The following is a 22,543-nucleotide window of genomic DNA, read 5'->3' on the forward strand; positions in this document are numbered from 1 at the left end:
ACCTAAGCTCTCACCTGCCTACTTCCGAGATCTAGGACCAGTCAGTCAATCTTAGCTGCGCCCCTCCCCCCTGCCCCCCCCCCCACCACCAAAAAAACAGGAAGTCACTTGGGGAAGTCCCTACCCCAATTGAGGGGCTGGGTTAGCTCCTTTACAGGGCCTCACCCTCCCCACGTCCCTAAGCAAGGGGGAACCAGGAGGGGCGTTACCATATTTTTGTGCATATTTAAGCTCTGGAAATATAAGGTATTATATTCCCTGGGGTGGGACCTGATCCCCTGGCGGGTTCCCCTTGCATGGGCGCGGATCTGGAGAGTTTCTGTCAAGAATCCCCGGGGATGGATGGAGAGAGATCTAGGGTGGTGTGACACGGACGAGTCACTGAGGTGGGAAGAGCAGACTGAGAAAGGCAGTTAAGGGCAGGAGTGAGTCAAAGATGATGCTCTGGAGATAGGGATAGAGAGAGACAAGAGAGGGCACGACAAGGAGGCAAGGAGCAGCCTCAGCCTGAGGGATAACAACAGTTGGGGAAAGGACAAAAAGCCCTGAGGTTTCAGAGGACCATCGGCAAGAAAAGCAGGGTGAAGGAGCGGGGCGGGGCGGGGGTGGGGGTGGGGGGATGGAGGGGGGGAGTGCTGGGTGGGCCCGAGGGTGTGGTGAAGGAAGAGAGCAGGGTGGTGGGACACGCACGCCTTTAGCTTTGATTTCTGCATTCCGGAGGCAGAGGAAGAGGCAGAGGCAAGGAGGATCTTCTGAGAGTTCGAGTCCAGGCCCGGTCTACAGAACGAGTTCGAGTCCACTCAGGGCTATATCGTGAGCCTTTGCCTCAAACTAAGAAGAGAAAAAGAGAGAGGCAGGGCCAGGGCAGGAGCTGGGCAGCAGCAGGGCTGGCGACAGAAGCGGACAAAAGCGAAGGGGAGCCGGGCGGGGCCGGGTGAGGCTGGGCCCGTGGGGAAAGGAGGAGCCGTGCGGCCCCGGCGAGAAAGGGAAGGAAGCAGAGGTGCCGGGCGGGCACCGGGCTCGGGCAGGAAGCGGGGAGGGGCGGCGGGCGGGGGCTCCGGAAAAAAACGCCCCGACTTCCTGCTCGCCGGAGCCAGGAAGCAGGAGTCGGGACGCCGGGCCCCGGGATCGCCGAGCCCGACCTCAGGCGCCCCGCCGGTCACCTCCCCGCGCGGACACCAGGTACACCATCCCCTGGCCCCGCCCGGCCTCCTCCCCCTCCGCTGCCGGGGGAAGTGGGGAGGGGCAGGGAGGGGACCCGGTGCGAAGGGCCTCCCGGGGTGGGGACGCCCAGTGAGCCTGCTGGTCACCGTTCTTCCGGCCTCGGTTGTCTCATCTGTCAAAAGTGAGCCAAAGAGAAAATCCGGCGCCTGTCATCCCAGAACTTTGGGGGAAGGAAAAAGAAAAAAAGAAAAGAAAAAGAAAAAAAAAGACAAGAGTATTGCTATGAGTTCGAAGCCAGCTTGGGCGACCTAGCGTGACCCTACCTCAAAAAGGAAAAACAAAATGAGAGAGAGAGAGAGAGAGAGAGGCGCATTTGTGGAGAGCACAGTAGATAGACATGGACCATGAACTAGACTGGGATCCAGGCTCCCAACTGCTCAGCGCAGAGCGATAACACCCATTTATGAGTGGGGGAAACTGAGGCCCAGGGAGTCGGGCCGCCTTGTCGTAGGGACATACATTCTAAGTAAGATAGCAGCTGGCACTTGAACTCAGAGCTGTTTCCTGTAAAGCGCTTGTCGCTGCCACCACGGATGCTTGATTAGAGCCCCCTTAAAACAAACAGTATCTCTGCCGGCCATTAGGAAGCCGAGAGTTACAAAGTATCGTGAAGGTCTCAGAAAGCTTTCTCTCTTTTCGGGTTATTACTCTCGGGGAGATAGCTGTAGGGGTGGGAACCGGAAACATATCCGCATTGAACAGATGGAAAGATGGGGCCTAGAGGGAAGTCATTGCTTTTCTCAGGTTAGTCTGCAAGGAGGAAAGATACGCTCAAGCGCATGGGTGGTTTTTGGTTTGTTTGGTGTGTGTGTGTGTGTGTGTGTGTGTGTGTGTGTGTGTGTGTGTGTGTGTGTTTCCCACACCTCGCCCCCCCTCCGCCCCCGCCCTTCCCCAATTACAGCCGGAGGAGTTGACAGTGGTGACAGAGGGAGCCGGTATACAAGCGTTTGGAACTCAATTGATCCGACTTAGGGAGGCCGACAAGGTGGGAGGACCCCATGCGAGGTCGCGGGTAGGTGCTTAGGACGTGAGCGACTCTGAGATTTGAGACTGTGTTCTAACCAGGCGCTGGAACCATCCACCACTCCGGCGAAGGGGGCGGGGCCCGGGAGAGTGACAAGGGCAGTCGAGATACGGAAACGCGGGCCCTCCAAGACATGCCAGAGCGGCCCTATCGGGCCAGCGTGGCGCGGTGGAGAGCTAGAGCAGCCGGCAGGAGGAGTAGAGTTGCCGAGGCCGGAGAGTGGTAGGCGGCGGGCTAGAGCGGCCGGAGGGAGGAGTGGAGCTGGACGCAGAGGCGGCCTCTGGCTCGGCTAGAGCGACTCCGCGGCGCGGGTGGGGGAACCTGGAGCTCGGGCGCGGAGGCTTCGGTTCTTGAGGCTGCAGTGGCTTCTCGTCCCATCCGACAGGTGAGATATGCAGCCCTTGGCTGCAGTCCGACCTGACCCACCCCACCCCCCGCCGCCCGCACATCTTCTCTGCCGTCCACGCTGCCACAATCGCTGTGTGTTATTGAGCGCCCGTGTAGGTTAGCCACGTCCCGTGTAAGATTTAGGGCTCGTGCAGACCCGCCACGTTACATAGGTTGTAAGATCTCACGTACCTTTCAGGTTTCAGGAAGCCTTTCACGGAGACCCTGGCTTTTAGTAAATGCTTCTCACAGACCAAGCCGGGGCCTTACAGAACCCACCACATACCACTACCGAGGTCTCGTAAGCTATTTAGTTTTCCCTTTAAAATCACAATCTCTCTGGATTCTTTTTTTTTTTTTTTTTTTGGTTTTTCGAGACAGAGTCTCTCTGTGTAGCCTTGGCTGTCCTGGACTCACTTTGTAGACCAGGCTGGCCTCGAACTCACAGCGATCCGCCTGCCTCTGCCTCCCAAGTGCTGGGATTAAAGGCGTGCGCCACCACGCCCGGCAGATTCTTGAGGCCCACTATGTATCAAATAGAATCTGGGGTTATGTACATTCCAGGGCACCCCACCACCACCACCACTGGTCCACCCCACCCCTCTTTCCACAGTCCCTTCCCTCCTGACACTGATCCGTACAGCATTAGTCAGACTAATGCTTCAAGAGGTTCTTGGAGACCTGACGAATCCAGTCTAGAAGCTTGTTGACCCTGAGCCCTTAGAACCAGGCGCCCTTGTGTGCTTACCTCTACAGGACACCCCACTGCATAAGCCTAAACCGGCCCTGACTTCCCCTAGCGCCCCCATCCCCAGCCCCAAGTGCAAAGTGCCCCCTCTGCCGGGCAGGAGTAGACTTTGTCAGTTGCCCGTCGATCCTCATTTTGCCAGCTTTACCTATATCTAATTTTCACACCCTCCTGATCTGCATCAAATTCTCTTTGAGCCCAGGCTTCTAGAGCTGCTGGGTCCATCTTGGGTGACGGCTGAGGTCACATGACTTTCCCAGGCACCATTTGACCTGATGAGTCTCAGAGCATAGGTGAAGATTTTAGTGTCTTAAGGGTGAAGTGTGTGTGTGTGTGTGTGTGTGTGTGTGTGTGTGTGTGCGCGCGCGCTGCAAAGCAGTGTAGGGTGCTGACTGTTTAAACTGTGGAGCCAGACTGCCTGAACCTGTATCCTGGCTCTGTTCCTTATAAGCTGTGCCTCAATTTCCCCCTCTGTAAAAAAAAGGCAGTAAGAACAATAGTACGCCCCTCCTCCCAAATCAAAATAATGTTGGCCTCCTTGGGTCAGTAAGCCGATTAAATGTGTAGACACCTGTAGACAGACCCTGAGCCCTGCACAGAACCTAAGCATGTGTGTGCCATCTTTGCCACGTCCGGCACATACTGAGAACACCTTGGGTTTCTATTATTATTCCATGTTATTGTGGTGGGGAGTACAGAGATACTGCATGTTAACTGTGTGGGAGAATTCCATTTTTTGTTTGTTTCTTTGTTTTTCAAGACAGGGCTTCCCTGTGTAGCCCTGGCTGTCCTGGGCTCCCTTTGTAGACCAAGCTGGCCTTGATCGCACAGAGATCCCACTGCCTCTGCCTCCCGAGTGCTGGGACTAAGTTCATGTGCTACCATGCCCCGTCATTTGTTCAAATTGTGTACCTTCCTATGGTTCTCTTTGGGCAGGGGGCGTGGGGTGGGGGTGAATTAATAAAGATATTTTAATAAAGACTTAAGCATGAGAGTTGAGGGGGCCATTTGAATGGCATGTGGCACACGCCTTTGATCCTAGCACTGGGGAGGAAGAAGCAGCCATTTCTCTGAGTTCAAGCCCAGCCTGAGTGAGATTTACGGAGTGAGATCCAGGAGAGCCAGGGCTACACAGATAAACCCTGCCGAGAGAGAGAGAGAGAGAGAGAGAGAGAGAGAGAGAGAGAGAGAGAGAGAGAAGTACTTGTGCAGAAGAAGATAGGGTGTGGATCTAAGCGAAATGGGTTTTTTTCCTTTTGCTGACTCTGGTTGCTTTGGCGTTGCTACCTGTGAAGTAGGTCCCCCCCCCCCCAAACCCTCCCCGGGGTCCTTTGGGGTCTCCCAGTTAACAAGTACTTCCTGCTAAGTGAGATGAACATGGCAGTTCCAGGTCTGCGGTCATGGCCTATCTACCCTGGAAGGTCTGGCTGGTAGAAAGGGTGGTCTTTGAAGGTATCACTGTTTTCTCGGGGAGTGGGGGGGGGGAGGGGGGAGGGAGGAGGAGGAGGGGGGAACGTAAAAGTGTGAGATGCTTGTAGTTGGGGAGGTAATGGAATTGACAGGGGTGGACATGGCACTTCACACCTGTAATACCAGAACTTGAGAAACCAAGAAAAGCCAAAGCTGAGTTAATATGCCCGAAAGAAGTTTTTAAGTACTAGGTGAGCTTAGCTCTCAGAATAATCACTATCCCTCTGCTGTCCTGGTTTGCAAGTTTATTTATTATAAACACTCGACATTGTTCAAACCGGGTCTCTCTGGAACAGCCCTGGCTGTTCCTGGACTCACTTTGTAGACCGGGCTGGCCTCGAACTCCCAGCCTCCCGAGTGCTGGGAACGATGTTCGAATCTTGAGATTACCCTAGCTTTTGTGGTGGACCGATACAGTTTCTGAGCTGTATCAACAAGCGTCCGTTCTTCAGAAATCAAGACTCATAACTGCAGCTTATTGAGTGCTAGGGAGGAGGAGAGGGAGAAGGGCGGGTCTCTGGGCAGCCAGAGCTATAAATAGCTTTGGGGCGTGAGGGCCCGCCCCCCCACCACCACCACCACTGGTCCACCCCACCCCTTCTTTCCACAGTCCCTTCCCTCCTGACACTGATCCGCACAGCATTAGTCAGACTAATTAAGGTCTAGAAGATGCTGCCGAAAAGGGAGAGGAGAGGGAAGAAAATGGAAAAGACAGTCAGAGATGGGGCAGACCAGGGCACGCAGGAGCAAGATGAGACAGTGTGAGGCTGGAGCTGGGCTGAACCAACAGCTGGAAAGACAGCTGTCCTGGGAATGGGGGGTGGGGGTGGGGGTGGGGGGAGGAGAGAGCGGGAGTCAGAGGAGGGACCATCACAAACGATGGGAGGGGATGAGACAGGTCTGAGAGAAGAAGCGGGGGAGGGGGGCTTGAGGGGGGGGGGAACCTGGACTCTAGGTGGTGATGGGAGCCACCTAGATGAGAGCAGGCTCTTTAGGCCCCACCCCCATCTTTTCTTCTGGGAAAGCTGGGGGACCGTAGGGAAAGCTCAAGGTGCCTGAGGTGGACTCAGCTTTGTTTTCTTGCCTGTGTAGAGCGAGTTGGAGGTTGGGGGGGGGGGGTTCACCGTTGTCACTTCCTGTCACAGGAAGTGGGGCTGGTGGGTTCAGAGGCAACATCCTGGCCTAGACCTACCACAGATCAGAGGCCAGCCCCCCGTCTCATGCTCTTCTCACCCGCTCCTTAAGGACCTTCCCTTAAACCTTGCTTGCCCCCAAAGTCCTATCCCCCTTGAGGACCTGTCAGTCCCCCCTTGAGAGACCTGGGTCTCTCTGGTCCTTCCTTCTTTAGTGACCCAAATTGGTGGCTTTTACTCTCAGCCACCCAGCCCAGCCCATGACCCATGCTCCTGGGCTCCAGCACCCGCCCCTCAGTCTGCGCCCTTGGTCTCCCTCGCTTCTGCCAGGGCCGGTGAACGAATGGCTCTTTGTGGCCACACAGAGGCTGCATTGAGTTTAGGAGGCTGGGAGGCGGGGGCTGTTTACTCACCTTCCGCACCTGGGCCAGGAATCTGTGAGTAACTGCCCAGCCTCAGGCACTTCCTCCCGATCCCCCACCCCCCCCACCCCCCACCCCCCACCCCAACTGCTGCTTCTTTCCCGCAGCCCTGTGGAGCCCCTGAGATGGGAGAAGTCGCTGCCGCTGCTGGAGGGGCGGTGAGTGCTGTGCGGGGAGGAGATCTGAGGCAAGGGAGGGGGAAAGTGTGAGGAGGTGGGGGAGCCCTGTGAATTGAAGTTCTGTCTCCCGTTGCAGGCCCCAGGGCCTCCCCGGTCTGGCCTGGTGTCTATCATCATCGGGGCTGAGGATGAGGACTTTGAGAACGAGCTGGAGGCAGTGAGCAAGATGGGGTGGGAAAGTGTCCACCACGGGGGCCCAGTTCTCCATCCTCTGATGTGTCTGCCCTCCCTGCTCATCTGTCATTCTGTCATCTTCCTAGTGCGGTCCTTATCTTCCCATCCATCACAGACCGCCCCCCCCCATACACACATCTTACTAACTCCCCGGTTTGACGCACACCCTTCTCAATAACATCAGATCTCATCCCCTTCTTCCCAATTCTGTGCCCCTGCCATCTGGGTTGTGTAGCACAGACATATGCACCCCCATTTTTCCCCTTCTCTTGGGAGCCATTGAGAGGTGCTAGGGGGAGGGTGGGGGGAGGGCAAGCCTAAGATGCTTCCTCATCTTCCGCTGCGGTACTCAGCTCCCTTCTCCCCACCCTGCAGAACTCAGACGATCAAAACAGCCAGTTCCAGAGCCTGGAGCATGTCAAGCAGCGCCCGGCCCACCTCATGGCCCTCCTGCAGCACGTAGCCCTGCAGTTTGAGCCCGGACCTCTGGTGAGGATACAGGGAGAGTTGCTGAGGGTCAGAGGAGGGATGAGGTTTGGCGTGCAGGAGACCCTGGGGGAAATCCGGAGCTCAGCATGGGTTTCCAGAAATAGGACCACTTACAGAATGGAGAGGAAGTGGGCATGGGATCTAGACAGGCTTGCAGATGCCCTAGGGGGCCCTAGGAGGCAGGGTGGAGGTGGGGCGCCCAGCAAGGCCTTTCTCAGCAGGTGTCACCAGTCAGGCAGTGAGGATTTGGTGCTGTTGAGCACATCAGACCTAGAGGGCGCCAGGGCGCCGCAGACCTCCATCAGATGCCCAGCCAAACTGAAAGAACTCTTGGGCAGGGACAGCCAGGGGTGAAGAGAGAAGGGCACAGGAGGGCTGGGGGTGCCGCTCAGTTTGTTAGAATGCATGCCTAGCGGGCACAAAGGCCTGGGTTGAGCCTGGGCACTTCGTAAAGCAAACAGAGTGATGATTTGGGGGGGGAGGGGCTCTGACCCCAGCATTCAGCAAGAAAATGGAGGATGAGCATCAGCTACATAGCAAGTCTGGGGCTAGCCTGGGCTACCTGAGACCTTGTCTCAAGGAAAAAGGTGGGAACTGCAAGGCTGAAGCTAGTTATCCTGACAGCAAGCTTTAGAAACTGGTAGGAAAGCAGCTGTCCCTCCCTTGCCAGGTCCACGGAGGCTGTCCCCTGCCTGAGCGCTGGGCTTTGTGGAACTCAGGACTTTCCTTAACCCTTTGGGAGGACTGTTCTGTTTTCCCCAGATGGCTCCTGGTGTTGTGAGACTTGTCCTTATGCAGCCTTCTCGCCCCCACTATATTTTGGGGTCGGGGATGAGGAGAATAGACGTATTGAAACCAAGAAATATAAAAAGTACGCTGCCGCCGGTCGGAGGTGGCGCACACTTTAAATCCCAGCACTCGGGAGGCAGAGACAGGTGGATCTCTGAGTTCGAGGCCAGCCTGGTTTACAGAGCCAGTTCCAGGACAGTCAGGGCTACACAGAGAAACCCTGTCTCTAAAGACCCAAACAAAGTTTTGCCTGCACGAGAGAGTCCAAGGAAGGACATGTCACTTGCCAGGCAGCAGCTGTGGGAGCCAGGACAGAGTCCCTCTGCGTTTCCAGTGTCACCCGCCCAAGGCTGGCACACAGGCAACCTCAGGAGTGGCTGGTGAGAATGAGCAAGCCCCACTTGGCTACCCTTCCGTCTATTCCTCACTGTTCTGCCCCCCAGGCAGATTGCCCATGGGGCCTGGGTTTGAACCCAGCTTTTCCATGTGACATTGGGCAGCCATATTTACTTATTGTTGTATTTGACCTTGGTAGTACGTGTCAAGAGACAAATGCTCTAGGGGAGGGAGCAAGAGACTTTGTTGTTTTTGTTTTTCAAGACAGGGTTTCTCTCTATAGCTTTGGGGGGTCTTAGACTCACTTTGCAGGCCAGGCTGGCCTCGAACTCACAGCGATCCGCCTCTGCCTCCCGAGTGCTGGGATTAAAGGCGTGCGCCACCACTGCCCGGCTATTTATTTCTTTATTGTTGATACTGAGGACTGAACCCAGGGCCTCAGCCATGCTAGGAAAACACTCCATCCCCGGTGTTCGTTTTGGTTTTTTTGGAGACAGGGGGTCTCTGTGTAGCCTTGGCTGTCCTGGACTCGCTTTGTAGACCAGGCTGGCCTCGGACTCACAGCGATCCTCCTGCCTCCGCCTCCCAAGTGCTGGGATTAAAGGCGTGCGCCACCATCTAACTCAGTGTGCGAGGACTCTGAACTTCTGATTCTCCCAATCATGCACCCACTACACCTGGGTTTGGTGTCCCCCACCTACAAAATGACGGGCATATGGTGGTCTCTGTGATGGGTCAGGTCCCCGAATGGCCTCTGGTGTACCCAAGCTCCTCAGAATGGCCAGTAGAGTTAGTTAGTCCTAAGAATTGTAAAGGAAGCCAGGCAGTGGTGGCGCACGCCTTTAATCCCAGCACTGGGGAGGCAAAGGCAGGCAGATCCCTGTGAGTTCAAGGCCAGCCTGGTCTACAAAGTGAGTCCAGGACAGGCAAGGATAACACAGAGAAACCCTGTCTCCAATAACCAAAAAAAAGAAAAGAATTGAAAAGGAAAAAGACAATGCTGATAGCAGTGACCCTGGGGAGTCAGCAAAGGCGACATGCCTGGGTGGCTGGAAGAGAGGTCAGAGTATGCTTTGCAGAGGAGGTCATGTCTGAACTCAACAGACATGTAGTGGTCACAAAGCCACTGAAGCTCTCCAAAGAGGGAGTGTGATTGGCAAGAGTAGGAGCGAGAGTCCCTTTCTCTGTGTCCCCAGCTCTGCTGCCTGCATGCGGACATGTTAAGCTCACTGGGCCCCAAAGAGGCCAAAAAGGCCTTCCTCGACTTCTATCACAGCTTCCTGGAGAAGACTGCGGTAAGACACCTCCCAGCTGCCCCCTGCCCCGCTCCAGTGTCCACCTATGGAGACGACCGCCAACTTAGGCCCTCCCCAGTGTCCTCCCTCAGACCCTTCACACCAAGGCCTCCTGAGGCGCATCTCCTCTCTCCCCTGAGCAGGTTCTGCGCGTGCCAGTTCCTCCCAACGTCGCTTTTGAACTCGGTAAGGGGTGGGGGGGTGGGTGTCTGGGGATAAGGGAGGGTCCCTGGCAGGGCGGTGCCTCCCGGAGACCTGTGGGATGGAAGCCAAGGTCCAGTCAATCGTTTTTTTTTTGGTGGTGGCAGCCCAAGAAAATACTGGAATGCGTAGGGAGTTGGGGGGGCGGGTAGGGGGGGGACGGCGAGCCAAGTAAGTTGGGAGCCAGGCCCCCTGGACCACGGTCCCTGGCCCTTGCGTGCATGTCTGTAGACCGCACCCGGCCTGACCTCATCTCGGAGGATGTCCAGAGGCGGTTCATACAAGAAGTGGTCCAGAGCCAGCAGGCAGCCGTAAGCCGTCAGCTAGAGGACTTCCGCTCCAAGAGGCTCATGGGTATGACACCCTGGGAGCAAGAGCTGAGCCTGCTGGAGCCCTGGAGCAGCAAAGACCGAAGCAGCTATGAGGCCCGGGAGCGGCATGTTGCAGAGCGGTTGCTCACCCACCTGGAGGAAACGCAGTGAGTGAGGTGGTGGTGGCGCCCCCCCCTGCCCCACCCCCACCCCCACCCCCGCCTCCAAATCTTAGTATTGATATGTTTGCCCTGCCCAGGGTTTTATTCAGCCTAACTCTTACAACTCTGGGGTCCCATGGAAGTTTCTGGGTCTCGTCCATGCCGTCTGTTTGGATCTAGCACTTGTGTCCCCTGGAACAACGGACCTTCTAAGGCCATGTTCCTTTCGTTTTACCCTATTTGCTGAGGAGAGAGCAGCCCCACAGCATGCCCCAGTAGACAGGGAAGCTACGTTTTGTGGATTTATCGTCAATTTCCTTCTTTTCTCCGCAGACATACCATCTCTACAGATGAAGAAAAAAGGTAATGACCGTGGAGAGTGTCGGGAAAACAGATGGTCTGGGCCCGAGGGAAGCTGTGGCCTTCAGGGGAACGGCATCCTTGCCTCCTGGCCTTGGGAACCACCCTTTGCCTCAAAGCACAGGAAGTGGTTGAGGGACCTGTGGAGGGCTGAGTCTTTGTCACTGGGGACAGAGTGTTCTCCTGTGTGTCTGCCACTGGGCCCTCACCTCACTGTCTCCTCCCCTCAGTGCTGCTGTGGTCACCGCCATCAGCCTGTACATGCGCCATCTTGGGGTTCGGACCAAGAGCGGGGACAAGAAGTCAGGGAGGAACTTCTTCCGGAAAAAGGTGCTGAGGGTCAAGTCTGGCCCTCTCCTCTCTTAGAATACCCCAGGGGAAGCCTTAGAGACGGGACACCTGGAGTCTCGCTCTGCTTTACGTCATCGCGGAGATGTTAGCCATCCCTCTCCTCGTCTCTCCACAGGTGATGGGGAACCGGCGGTCAGACGAGCCCCCCAAGACAAAGAAAGGGCTGAGCAGTATCCTGGATCCTGCCCGTTGGAACCGGGGAGAGCCCGCCGGTGAGGGAGCTAGCCTCAGCCTTGCCCATCCCGTTGGCCCCAGGCCACCCTGAGCTCATGGTCACACTCTTCCCTTTTCAGCTCCAGATCGACATCCAAAGGCGGAGGCTGATGGTAATGGACCTGTAGCTAGGGTGCTTGCCCTAGTCTGAGGGAGGAGGGCTGTGTGTCTGGACCCCTGGGTCTGAGGCAGAAGTCGTCTATAGAGGGAGCTCCTGAGCCGTATTCAAGGAGGGAGGGGTCTTCTGTGCCTTAGTTCCCCTGGGGTATACTAACAGATGGGGACCAGAAGCCTCTATTTTCTCATTTTTCCTTTCTTCCTTGCTGTCTCCTGCAGAGAAGCCGGGCCCTGCAGACCGGAAGGGAGGCCTGAGTATGCCTTCTCGGGACAGAACTGGAGGGACTCCTGGGCAGGACAACCCAGGAGTTTCCTTGCACCCCCTGTCTTCGGACAGCCCTGACGCCCGGGAACCAGGTGAGACCCTCAGCCCCCAACTCAGATGAAAGCCCTTGTCCCGTTGAAATCTTTGTTCCACTCCTAGTCTGGGGTAGTCATTGCTCCCTGCCTCGGTTTACCATTTGTGCTGTGCTCTGACCTCTGTCCCAGTGCCCTGTCTCCTCAGCCCTGAAGTAGGTATATTGTGGTGTGTTGTTTGGCACTGGGGATTGGAACTCTCCTCACACTGCCAGGCCAGCTCTCTGCCACCAAGTCGCACCCCTAGCCAGATCCCTCCTGACCCCACAATATGACTGCTTCCATTAGTCCCTGGGGGTCATTTCCTGGAATCTGCTCATCCACCCTCCAGATGACATTCCCATGTCCTCTGGGATAGTGAACCCCAAAACCCCATGAATTTACTACTCCTTTTTTTGGTTTTTTTTTTTGTTTGGTTGGTTTTTGGTTTTTGGTTTTTGGTTTTGTTTTTGTTTTTTGAGACAGGGTCTCTCTGTAGCATTAGCTGTCTTGGACTCGCTTTGTAGACCAGGCTGGCTGGTCTCGAATTCAACAGCGATCCGCCTGCCTCTGCCTCCCAAGTGCCGGTACTATCTCCTCCTTGACGGGGCTACACACAGGTCTCTTAGCCCTTTAGATCTCAGAAGCTTGCATAACCTGAGTTCTAACCACCACCACCCCTGCAGCTTACCTATGCTGTGTTCAGGAAACCACTTCCTTCCCTGAACCCTACTTTGCTTACCTCTCGGTGGGTCAGTCTGTTCCCTCTTAAGGCTGTGGAGTCAGGAGACTGAATGGGGACAGAGGACAGGCAGCCTGCAGTCCCCTCCTGCCTCTGGTGGGACTGCAGCCTAGTGTGAGTGGCTTGCACAGAGGACACCCTAGTTCCGTGACGACTTTCCACTTGTGGCTGTAGCCCCACTCCAGTGTTCTCCGACATCTGAACATGTCTCAATCCTCTCATATTGAATACTGAGTGAATAGGTGGTAACTGCCAGGCTCTGAGTGTCCCCCAAGGCACAGTCGGGGAGACTGAGTTAACCGGAGGGTAGAACTCACACAAGAGGCCTCCAACCAGCTGTTTTCCTTCCCCCTCTATCCACAGGTGTGGAGAGCCCCCAGGAGCTAGGAGATACACCCCCACAGGGCCCTGCAAGCCTGGAGCCCATGGCGCCCCCCGAGAGCGCGGAGGAGACCGCTGAGACAGAGAGGTGTCAGGCTGCGGGTCTGGGAGGGTCCCAGCAGGGGCAGCATATAGGGGCTAGGGAGGGTGCGAGGGATTGCTACTGCGTTTGCACCTGCCTGTCCTGTCAGTCGCCTCTGCTGCTAGCTCCTCCCCTTCTGCCTGACTCTGGACCTCCTCTCTTGTTCTCTGTTGCTCCTCCCTCTTTCTCTTGATCCTGTTTCTGGCCTTCTCCTGCCTTCATGTCTCTTCCCCATCCTCTCCTCTTTCCTCTCATCTTCTTCTCTTTCTCCCTCTTCTCAGTAAGCTCTGCCTCCCCCATGGCCCTGCTCCTGGTGTCCCTTGCCCCCTCTGTGCTCCATGCTGTGTCCTGGGGGCCTTGTCCCCCTCACGGTTGGGGGGGGGCAGGCTCTGCCCCCTGCCTGTCCTTGTGCTGCTGCTTTGGGGAACCCTTGGTAGGATTGGGGAGCTGGGTTGGGCACACCCGGTCCACCTCTGACCCTGTGCCCTCTCTCCCCAGAAGGTGGAAGAGGTGGGTACCAGGGCCCTGGGTGGGGGGAGGGCCAGCCCTCCCCCATCTCTCCCAGCCCCTCCCCCTCCCCATGGCCACTTCCTCCCCTTCCCCCCCTGTGAGGGGAGGGATGGGTAGGTATGTCACCCTCCCAATTGAGCTAAGTATGGAAATCCTTTCTCCTTGTCCCTCTTCCCAGCCCCAACCTCAGGGAAGGGAGCGGGGGTCATTCCTGTGGGCCACAGTGGGTTTCCATCCCCCCACCAAATTTCAGTACCCTTGGGGCCACTCCCACCCCCAGGGACCTCCCCAGGTTCCATCACTTCTGACTCTTTCTTCTCTCTTCTGTTGCTTGTTTCATCCCTGTCCTGGTCTCCCTGTCCTGTCCCTATCCTGTCCTGGTCCCCTTGCCCTGTCCTGGTCTGTCCTGCCCTGTCCTGGTCTGTCCTACCCTGTCCTGGTCTGTCCTACCCTGTCTTGGTCTGTCCTGCCCTGTCCTGGTCTGTCCTGCCCTGTCCTGGTCTCCCTGTCCTGTCTTGTCCTGTCCTGGTCTGTCCTGCCCTGTCCTGGTCTGTCCTGCCCTGTCCTGGTCTGTCCTGTCCTGGTCTCCCTGTCCTGGTCTGTCCTGCCCTGTCCTGGTCTCCCTGTCCTGTCTTGTCCTGTCCTGGTCTGTCCTGCCCTGTCCTGGTCTGTCCTGCCCTGTCCTGGTCTGTCCTGTCCTGGTCTCCCTGTCCTGGTCTGTCCTGCCCTGTCCTGGTTTCCCTGTCCTGTCCTGTCCTGCCCTGCCCTGTCCTGGTCTGTCCTTGTCTCTGTCCCGGCCTCTGCCTGACTCTGTCCTTGGCCTTGGGGTCCAGGCTGTCAGGGCGTCTGGGGCGCTCAGAGAGCCTGCGGGTGAGTGACCGCCGCCGGCCTTCCCGGGGCAGCCTCGGGGCTAAGGGCCGGGGTGGGGGCCGTTCCCGGAGCGACGTAGACATGGACCCGGGCTCCGCCACGGCCGTGCTCGGCCCTACCCGACGAGCCACGTATGTCACTTCCCCTCTTAGTTGGGAGGCGATGGGTTGATGCTAGACACTCAAATAGACAGCAGTGTCTGAGGTTGTTGGGGCCAACTGTGGACAGCACAGGCCATGGCGGAGGGGGGAGCGGGGACAGTGCTGTCAGGGATCTGGAGATCTGGGTCACGTCATGCCATTCCCACCCCACATGTTAAGGCCACAGAGGGGTTATAACAAACAGGGAGACTACCCTGGGGCGTTCCTGGCTGGGGCCTAATAAGGCCTCTGTCCACAGCCCCGAGCCTAGAGATGATGGGGAGCCAGGACGGTCAGGCCTGGAACTGGAACCAGAAGAACCTCCTGGCTGGAGGGAGCTGGTACCCCCGGACACCCTGCTCAGCCTGCCCAAGAGCCAAGTGAAACGGCAAGAGGTCATCAGCGGTGAGTGTTGCCCCCCGAGCCCTCACTGCAGCCAGGGATGCCACCCAGTGCTGGCCGAGGTAGAGACCAAGAGAAGCTGAGGGTGACGAGCTGCAGAGCAGACTCCGTGAAAAGCAGGTAGCACCGTCAGAGCCGCACCTCCAAAGACGGAGCAGCACTTTAGACAGTGCTGATGTCAGGAGCCAGGCACAGCCAGGCCTGTCAGTCATCCCAGAGCCCACGAGGCAGCTTAGTGTGTGAAAGGGGCCTGCTGCAAAGCCTGACAGCGGCCAGGACCCGCATGCTGGGAGAGAGCCACATCCACAAGTTGTCCTTTTACCTCCATATGAGTGCCGTGGTATGCACACGTACAGAGTGTGTGTGTGTGTGTGTGTGTGTGTTGTGTGTTGTGTGTTGTGTGTAAGTGTGTAGTTTACAGCGTTTCTCTGTGTAGCCCTGGCTGTCCTAGAACTCACTCTATAGACCAGGCTGGCCTTGAAGTCGGAGATCTGCCTGCCTCTGTCTCTCAAGCGCTGGAATTAAAGGCTAACATGCCCAGTGCAAATGTGATTTTTCTTTAAAGAGGAAACTCACTTCAATCTTAGCCCTTGCAAGGCAGAAACAGGCAGATCTCTTGAGTTCCAGGCTGGACTGGACTACATAGTTGAGTTCCAGGACTCCGTCAAGAGGCTCTGTCTCCAAGAACCAGAACCGAAACCAACCAAAAACAGGAAAGGGAGCCAGAAATAATGTGAAAGTGCTTCCCCCTCTGCCCCTGTCGGGCTTTTGTTTTCTGGGGGGTCTTTAAACTGGCTCTGGCTGTTCTGGAACTCACTCTGTAGACGAGGTTGACCTTGAACAGAGATCTACCTGAAAAGAGGCACATGCTACACCCACCCAGCCATTTTCAACTTGTTTATTTTTATCTTATATATATGGGTATTTTGTCTCCATGTGGGTGTTTATACCGAGTGGGTGTCTGCTGCCTTTGGATCCCCTGGGGCTATAGTTAGAGATGGTTGTGAGCCTGACTTCACAGGGGCACTCAAGACAGAATTTCTCTGTAGCCTTGGCTATCCTTTGTAGACCGGGCTGGCCTTAGACCGGGCTGGCCTCAGAGTACTGCCTCCCAAGTACCTGGATTAAAGACGTGTGCCACCATGCCCGGCTTCATTTACATTTTTGATAGCTTAGAGGGAAATAGTAGCATGTGGCTAGTGACTACACCATTAGCTTACACAGCAGTCTCTTGTCACCAGAAAAATACAACTCTCAGAACAGTGAGTGTGGAGATGCATGCCTGTAGTTCCAACACTTAAGAGATGGAGGTAGGGGGCTGGAGAGATAGCTCAGAGGTTAAGAGCACTGGCTGTTCTTCCAAAGGTCCTGAGTTCAACTCCCAGCAACCACATGGTGGCTCACAGCCATCTGTAATGAGATCTGGCGCCCTCTTCTGGCCAGCAGCTGTACATGCAGGCAGAGCACTGTATACATAATACACCTTTAAAAAAAAAAAAAAGCAAAGCCAGTTCAAGGCCAGACGAGGCTTCATGGAACCCTGCCTCACGCATGTGTTAGTACCATCATCATCATACAGTGTGTTTCATGCAGCGGACTTGTAGGCCCCTGAAACTCGCTCAGGTGGAGCAGGGATTGTCCCCTACACCTAAAGCCACCAACCTATATCTATTAGAGGGGATCATTGTGTGCTGCCAGGAAATTGAGTTCCAGGCCAGCCTGAGCCATGTGAAGCCCCATCCATAGGTAGAGACCAAGCTAAGGAAATAGCTGGACAATTTTTCCAGAGTTGGATCCCGTAAATTCTCATGACCTGGTGATTCTGCCTGCCTGCCTGATCTAGCAGCAGGGAAAGTGTGTGTGTGTGTGTGTGTGTGTGTGTGTGTGTGTGTGTGCGCGCGCGCGCGCGCGCGCGCACTTAGCAGTCCTCAGTGGCTATGTAATATGTTCTGACCTCACCAACTTCTAGGGACACTTTCTCAACCTCTGCTTTCTCCCAGCATGCCTTTGGACCTTTCCCTACAACAACGGTTTTCAACTTTTGGGTTTGACCCCTGTGTGTATTTACATTACAATTCAAATTACAGTTATGAAGTACGATGGAATAATTTTACGGTTGGGGGGGGGTCCCCACAGCACGAGGGACCGTATCAAAGGGTCACAGCGTTAGGTAGGTGAAGAGCCCCTGCCTTAGAACGTGCACCCTCCCTAAAGATGATGCTTCCTGTTCTGGCCCCCCCCCCCCCCCGCAGAGTTGCTAGTGACGGAGGCAGCTCACGTGCGTATGCTACGGGTCCTACATGACCTCTTCTACCAGCCCATGGCAGAAGGGGGCTTCTTCCCTCTGGAGGAGCTGCAGAACATCTTCCCCAGCCTGGATGAACTCATCGAGGTGCACTGTGAGTGCCAGCCACAGCTCCTGTCTCCTCCCCACCCCACCCCCAACCCCCTCCTGCCAGGGCCGCCCAAGACCCAGAGCCCACCCATTCCTTGAGTACCTGCCACAGGCAGCCTCTGCCTTACTCCTGGGGTCCACACGTTCCCGTCCCCGCCCCCCACTGCACACACCCCAGAGGTACAGACACACCTGAACAAACACAGAGTGTATGTGATGGCTCCGCGCCCCAAGGATCAGACAACACCACTGCAGCCTGAGCTAGCAGCACCTCCGACCGGGCATTTCAGTCTCCTAGGCTTCAACATAGCACCTCCTTTTCTGTGCCTCTTCCCCCCCCCCCCCCCAGCCCTGTTCCTCGATCGCTTGATGAAACGGAGACAAGAGAGTGGCTACCTCATTGAGGAGATCGGCGACGTGCTCCTGGCCCGGGTGAGGGTGCCCCGCTGCTCGCCGGGGCCTGTGTTTGTTTGTCCAAGAGTTTCTCTATATACCCTTGGCTGTCCTGGCCTCGCTTTGTAGACCAGGTTGGCCTCGAACTCACAGAAATCCACTAGCCTCCTCTGCCTCTTGCCAACCCGCTGAGCTCTAGACACTGACATTTTGTCCTTCCCTCCCACCCCCGCCCCTCCCCCATGCCCTGGAGAACTGGGCCCTAGGCCTGTCCCACTTCAGGCTTGCGTCACTGCACAAGCCTGCTTTTGACAAGCCCACCCGAGACCCCGCGCTTGCCTGACTCTTCCCATCTTCCTGCAGTTCGACGGTACTGAGGGCTCCTGGTTCCAGAAGATCTCCTCCCGGTTCTGCAGCCGGCAGTCATTTGCTTTAGAGCAGCTCAAGGCCAAACAGCGGAAGGAGCCTCGCTTCTGTGCCTTCGTGCAGGTGAGGTGGGACGCGGGGCCCCGGGTTTGATGAGGATACAGCGCAGTTCCCTGGGTGTGAGGGAGCCCGGCTGGAGCCCAGGTCTTAGGAGAGAAAGGCATTGGGCATGTCCCTGGGCTTTTACCCCGGTGCTGCTTGCCCCACAGGAAGCCGAGAGCCGCCCCCGCTGTCGCCGCCTGCAGCTGAAGGACATGATCCCCACTGAGATGCAGCGGCTGACCAAGTACCCATTGCTGCTGCAGAGCATTGGGCAGAACACAGGTACCCTCCAGGCCTCTTCCTGTCACCACAGCCGCTGGGTCAGGACATGTGTGTGTGTTGGGGCCCGGGGTGGGGTGGGAGGGGGGTTCACAGCTCTCCCCTTGCCTGCAGAAGAGCCAGCGGAGCGGGAGAAAGTGGAGCTTGCAGCTGAGTGTTGCCGAGAGATTCTGCACCACGTCAACCAAGCCGTCCGCGACATGGAGGACCTGCTGGTGAGCCCGGGCATGGCTCCCCCACACCCCCCTCACGCCCCCCACACCCCGTCAGGGTACCACAGAGAAAGTACTTATGCCTTGCTCAGAGGTCAGTGTCCAGGAGTCGTTTGGCCTTCAGCGTCTTCCTCTCAGGGTTCCTGGAGGTCACACCCAGGCCTCAGCTTGTCCCCTCAGAAGCTGGCCTTGCTTCAGCGTCTTGCCCACCCACCTTGGAGTCACTGAGGGTCAGCCCCGTGCCTGGGTTAGCTTCCTGTAACCCTCCCGTCTCTGCCTTAGCGGCTCAAGGATTACCAGCGGCGCCTGGACTTGACTCACATACGGCAGAGCAGTGACCCTATGCTGAGCGAGTTCAAGGTCAGCTCACCCTGGCCCAGCTGCCCAGGGGGTCCTTATATATAATACAGCTGAGAATGCACCTGGGAACCCCTGTCTCCCACCTCCTTCCCTGACTTCACTTCCTGGTTGTTTGTGCTTGCTGCCCTCCCTTCCCTTCTGTTCCCCCCTCCTGTCACCTTAGCTGACCATGGCTCCTTCCTGCCTCAGAACCTGGACATCACTAAGAAGAAGCTGGTCCATGAAGGTCCCCTGACATGGCGGGTAACCAAAGACAAGGCTATAGGTGAGCCAGGGGCTGGGGTGGGGTCAGGTGTAAGCGCTCCCTCTAACCAAGGGGAATGGGGGTGGGGCCAGGGGCTGGGGTGGGGTCAGGTGTGATGGCGCTGCATCCCCCCCCCCCAAAGAGGTCCACGTGCTGTTGCTGGACGACCTGCTGCTGCTGCTCCAGCGCCAGGATGAGAAGCTGCTGCTCAAGTCTCACAGCCGGACGCTGACACCCACGCCCGACGGCAAGACCATGCTGCGGCCTGTGCTGCGGCTCACCTCCGCCATGACCCGAGAGGTGGCCACTGGTGAGCTGGGGCGGGTCGTCTGAGCAGAGTTGACCCAAGTAGTAGGGAGTGGAACTCTCAGGGAGCCATAGAGCCCACTCTAGGAAGATCCAGAGACGGAGCAGGGCCTAACGGAGGCAGAAATGGGCAGGCCTAAGTCAGGGTGGCAAACATGGTGGCACAGACTGTCATCCTAGCCCTCAGGAGGCTGAGGCAAGAGGATCTTGAGTTTGAGGTAAGCCTAGGCTACAAAGGATGACCCTGTCTCAAGAACCTGAAAATAGCGGTGGTGGTGCACGCCTTTAATCCCAGCACTCCGGAGGCAGAGGCAGACGGATCGCTGTGAGCTCGAGGCCAGCCTGATCTACAAAGTGAGTCTAGGACAGTCAAGGCTACACAGAGAAACCCTGTCTCGACAAACCAAAAAAAAAAAAAAAAAAAAAAAAAAAAAGACCCTGAAAGCAGAGCTGTGCTTGGTGGTGGTGGCGCATGCAAACTTTATAATCCCAGCACTCGGGAGGCAGAGGCAGGTGGATCTCTGTGAGTTCGAGGCCAGCCTGGTCTACAAAAGGGAATGCAGGACAGCCAAGGCTACACAGAGAAAAATCTTGTCTCAAAAAGCCAAAAAAGAAAAAGAGAAACTAAAAATAAATAAAAATAGAGGGAACTGCCTACAGTTTACAGAGAAGCTTGGGCTAAAGGCTTTTTCCACCCCACCCCCACCCCCACCCCCCCACAATACTGTCCCCTGTTTAGGAATTGTGGGTATTTGAGGCATAAGACAGAGAGTTTTGCAGCCAGGGGTAGTGGCGCACGCCTTTAATCCCAGCACTCGGGAGGCAGAGGCAGGTGAATTGATGTGAGTTTGAGGCCAGCCTGGTTTACAAAGCCAGTCCAGGACAGCCAAGGATACACTGAGAAACCCTGTCTCGGAGGGGAAAAAAAAAAAAAAAAAAAAAAAGACGGAGGGTTTTGCAGTCCTTGCTGAGCTGTTATGCCGGGGTCACTGGTGATGGGAGGGGCTGGAGGGGCTGTACAGCTTAAGGCAGCCTAGGTGCTGTGCTCTGGTGTGATCAGGGCTGTGGAGGAAGGCCTTGGTATTAGCAGGACAGTGACTATGAACTGTATTGCTTAAGGGGGAAGAATAGCAGTCAGTGCCCATGAGGGGGGCCACACCGGGAACCCTAGCGCCAAGCCCCGTTTCTCCCCCTCCCTGTGCAGATCACAAAGCCTTCTACGTCATTTTTACCTGGGACCAGGAGGCTCAGATCTATGAGCTGGTGGCACAGACATCGTCGGAGCGCAAGAAGTGAGAGTCCCCGGGGAGGGTGTGAAGGCGTGTGCCCTGCGCAGCGGGGGTTGGGGGTGGCTTAGGTGTGCTGACTGCCTCTGCTCTTGGCCTCTTCCCCCAGCTGGTGTGCCCTCATCACTGAGACTGCCGGATCCTTGAAGGTCCCTGCCCCTGCATCCCGCCCTAAGCCCCGCCCCAGCCCAAGCAGGTAAAGGGGTCAGGGAGGGAGCCTGGAGACAGTCTCCCCGTGAATCTGCAGAACTTGAGCCCCATCTCTGTACATGTGTGGGAACATGTATAGATGTGTGTGTGCTCAGCCCAGCACAGCCTGAGCCTCCTGCTATCTGTCCCCTGATCCCTGCTACCCTCTGGGGCCCAGGATGTGGGGTCACCCATTACTTCCCTCCCCAGCACCCGAGAACCCCTGCTCAGCAGCTCTGAGAATGGCCCCGGAGGCCGAGAGATGGCTCCAGCTGACGGTAAGCCCCAAGGATACTGGCTGGGGGAGGGCACCTGAAACCAGGCAGGATCTGAGCATCCACCTCCGTCTGCCCCACCCAGCCCGGACAGAGCGGATCCTCAGCGACCTCCTGCCCTTCTGCAGATCAGGTCCAGAGGGCCAGCTTGCATCCACAGCCCTTCAGAAAGGTAGGCCAGTCCTGCACCCTCCTGGCCCAGTAGCTAGCCAGGCAGTGCCCGTCTGAACTAGAGAAAGGCTCCATCTTCCAGATATTTCCATATCCGTGATCAAGAAACAGCTCTGCCCACACCATGCTAAAGTTTGGATTCTTCAGCCTCGGGCCTCCCGCCCGTCCTGATCCTCTCGGATGACCTCTACCGTCATCCGGCAGCTCTCAGCTGGCCCTCGGTTCCCTGCTCCTGGTGACACTGTCCCCCTTGCCTTGGCCAGTGCTGTCCCTGAAACAGCTCCTGTTGCGTGTTGAGGAAGACAGTGGAGCAGGTCCTCCCCGAGATGGTGATGGGGTGCCTGGTGGTGGCCCCCCTGGCCCGGTGCACACGCAGGAGATTGAGGAGAACCTGCTCGGCCTAGAGGTGGTCATCAGGCAGCTGGAGGTATGCTCCGGGGCTGGGGACTTAGGGCAGGCTGTGGAATGAAAGGTGTCCCTCATCTGTGCTTCCCCCCCCCCCCCCAGGAGTTAGAGGAGGAATTTTGCCGCCTAAGATCCCTCCTGTCTCAGCTTGGGGGGGACTCTGTCCCCCAGCCCGGCTGCCCCTGAGTGCTCTGTTCAGACAGGTGAGTGGGGCATCTGAGGTAGGGGCTGGCTGGAGGGGGCACCCCTGTCCCGCCAGTCCCTTTTCTCATGTCCCCTGCCACTGTCAACTCCTCTCTTTTTGTAACCCTCAGGCCTTTCATGAAGAGAGGAACCGGGGAGAGGATGTGCGCGGCTTCTCCCCCGCCTCCCACACGCCCACAGCTGCCACAGCCTCTCATACCCTAGAGGCCTTGAGGAGAGGGAGACTGGGCCACACTTGATAGGGGACCTGCTGGGGTCCTTGCCTTCCACACTGGCCTCTACCTTTCACCCTCCTGCCTTCCGCTTTGGGGGGGGGGGACTCAGGGCATTGCTCCCAGAGTGCCACTATAACCCCAAATTTCCAGGCCATCTCAGTATTGCCTATCGGGCGGTGGGGGTAGGGAGGGCGGCTCCCCCTGAATCCCCCAACCCAAGTGCCTTTGCTCTGTTTTTATATCCTGAATTGGAGGTTTATTTTTAATATATATTATCTAAAGAGAGATCAGTGT

The 22,543-nt window shown here is 56.8% G+C and overlaps 1 protein-coding gene across 10 annotated transcripts; it reads left to right on the forward strand.

Moving 5' to 3' along the window:
* The first annotated feature begins 1,135 nt into the window (after positions 1-1,135).
* ARHGEF1 (Rho guanine nucleotide exchange factor 1) lies at positions 1,136-22,534 on the forward strand. 10 transcript variants are annotated; one of them, XM_084770264.1, is made up of 31 exons: positions 1,136-1,158; positions 6,516-6,566; positions 6,664-6,744; positions 7,137-7,250; positions 9,572-9,670; positions 9,814-9,856; positions 10,103-10,349; positions 10,677-10,706; positions 10,934-11,033; positions 11,170-11,266; positions 11,348-11,380; positions 11,604-11,741; positions 12,826-12,931; positions 13,424-13,552; positions 14,269-14,436; positions 14,705-14,850; positions 17,100-17,246; positions 17,592-17,674; positions 17,999-18,124; positions 18,271-18,385; positions 18,497-18,597; positions 18,877-18,954; positions 19,144-19,219; positions 19,341-19,508; positions 20,709-20,796; positions 20,900-20,986; positions 21,190-21,257; positions 21,340-21,426; positions 21,689-21,852; positions 21,933-22,033; positions 22,145-22,534. In XM_084770264.1, exons 2-30 carry the CDS (start codon positions 6,534-6,536, stop codon positions 22,014-22,016), a joined length of 3,036 nt encoding a protein of 1,011 aa, XP_084626390.1. In that variant the 5' UTR covers positions 1,136-1,158; positions 6,516-6,533; the 3' UTR covers positions 22,017-22,033; positions 22,145-22,534. The 10 variants fall into 10 exon arrangements, with proteins under 10 accessions (XP_084626390.1, XP_084626388.1, XP_084626389.1 ...); XM_084770262.1 differs by lacking the exon at positions 1,136-1,158 and adding an exon at positions 1,160-1,182; XM_084770263.1 differs by lacking the exon at positions 1,136-1,158 and adding an exon at positions 2,137-2,236.
* The last annotated feature ends 9 nt before the right edge of the window (positions 22,535-22,543 follow it).

Source organism: Acomys minous, assembly GCF_964271855.1.
Source record: "Acomys minous genome assembly, chromosome: 20".
Taxonomy (NCBI): Eukaryota; Metazoa; Chordata; class Mammalia; order Rodentia; family Muridae; genus Acomys; species Acomys minous.

Excerpts from the sequence above, each read along its gene's own strand:
- ARHGEF1 (XM_084770259.1), top strand. The coding sequence starts at position 6,534 with ATGGGAGAAGTCGCTGCCGCTGCTGGAGGGGCG. Across the intron at positions 11,267-11,347 it reads GAACCGGGGAGAGCCCGCCG|CTCCAGATCGACATCCAAAG; the intron begins GTGAGGGAGCTA and ends TTCCCTTTTCAG. Across the intron at positions 21,427-21,688 it reads ATCCACAGCCCTTCAGAAAG|TGCTGTCCCTGAAACAGCTC; the intron begins GTAGGCCAGTCC and ends TGCCTTGGCCAG.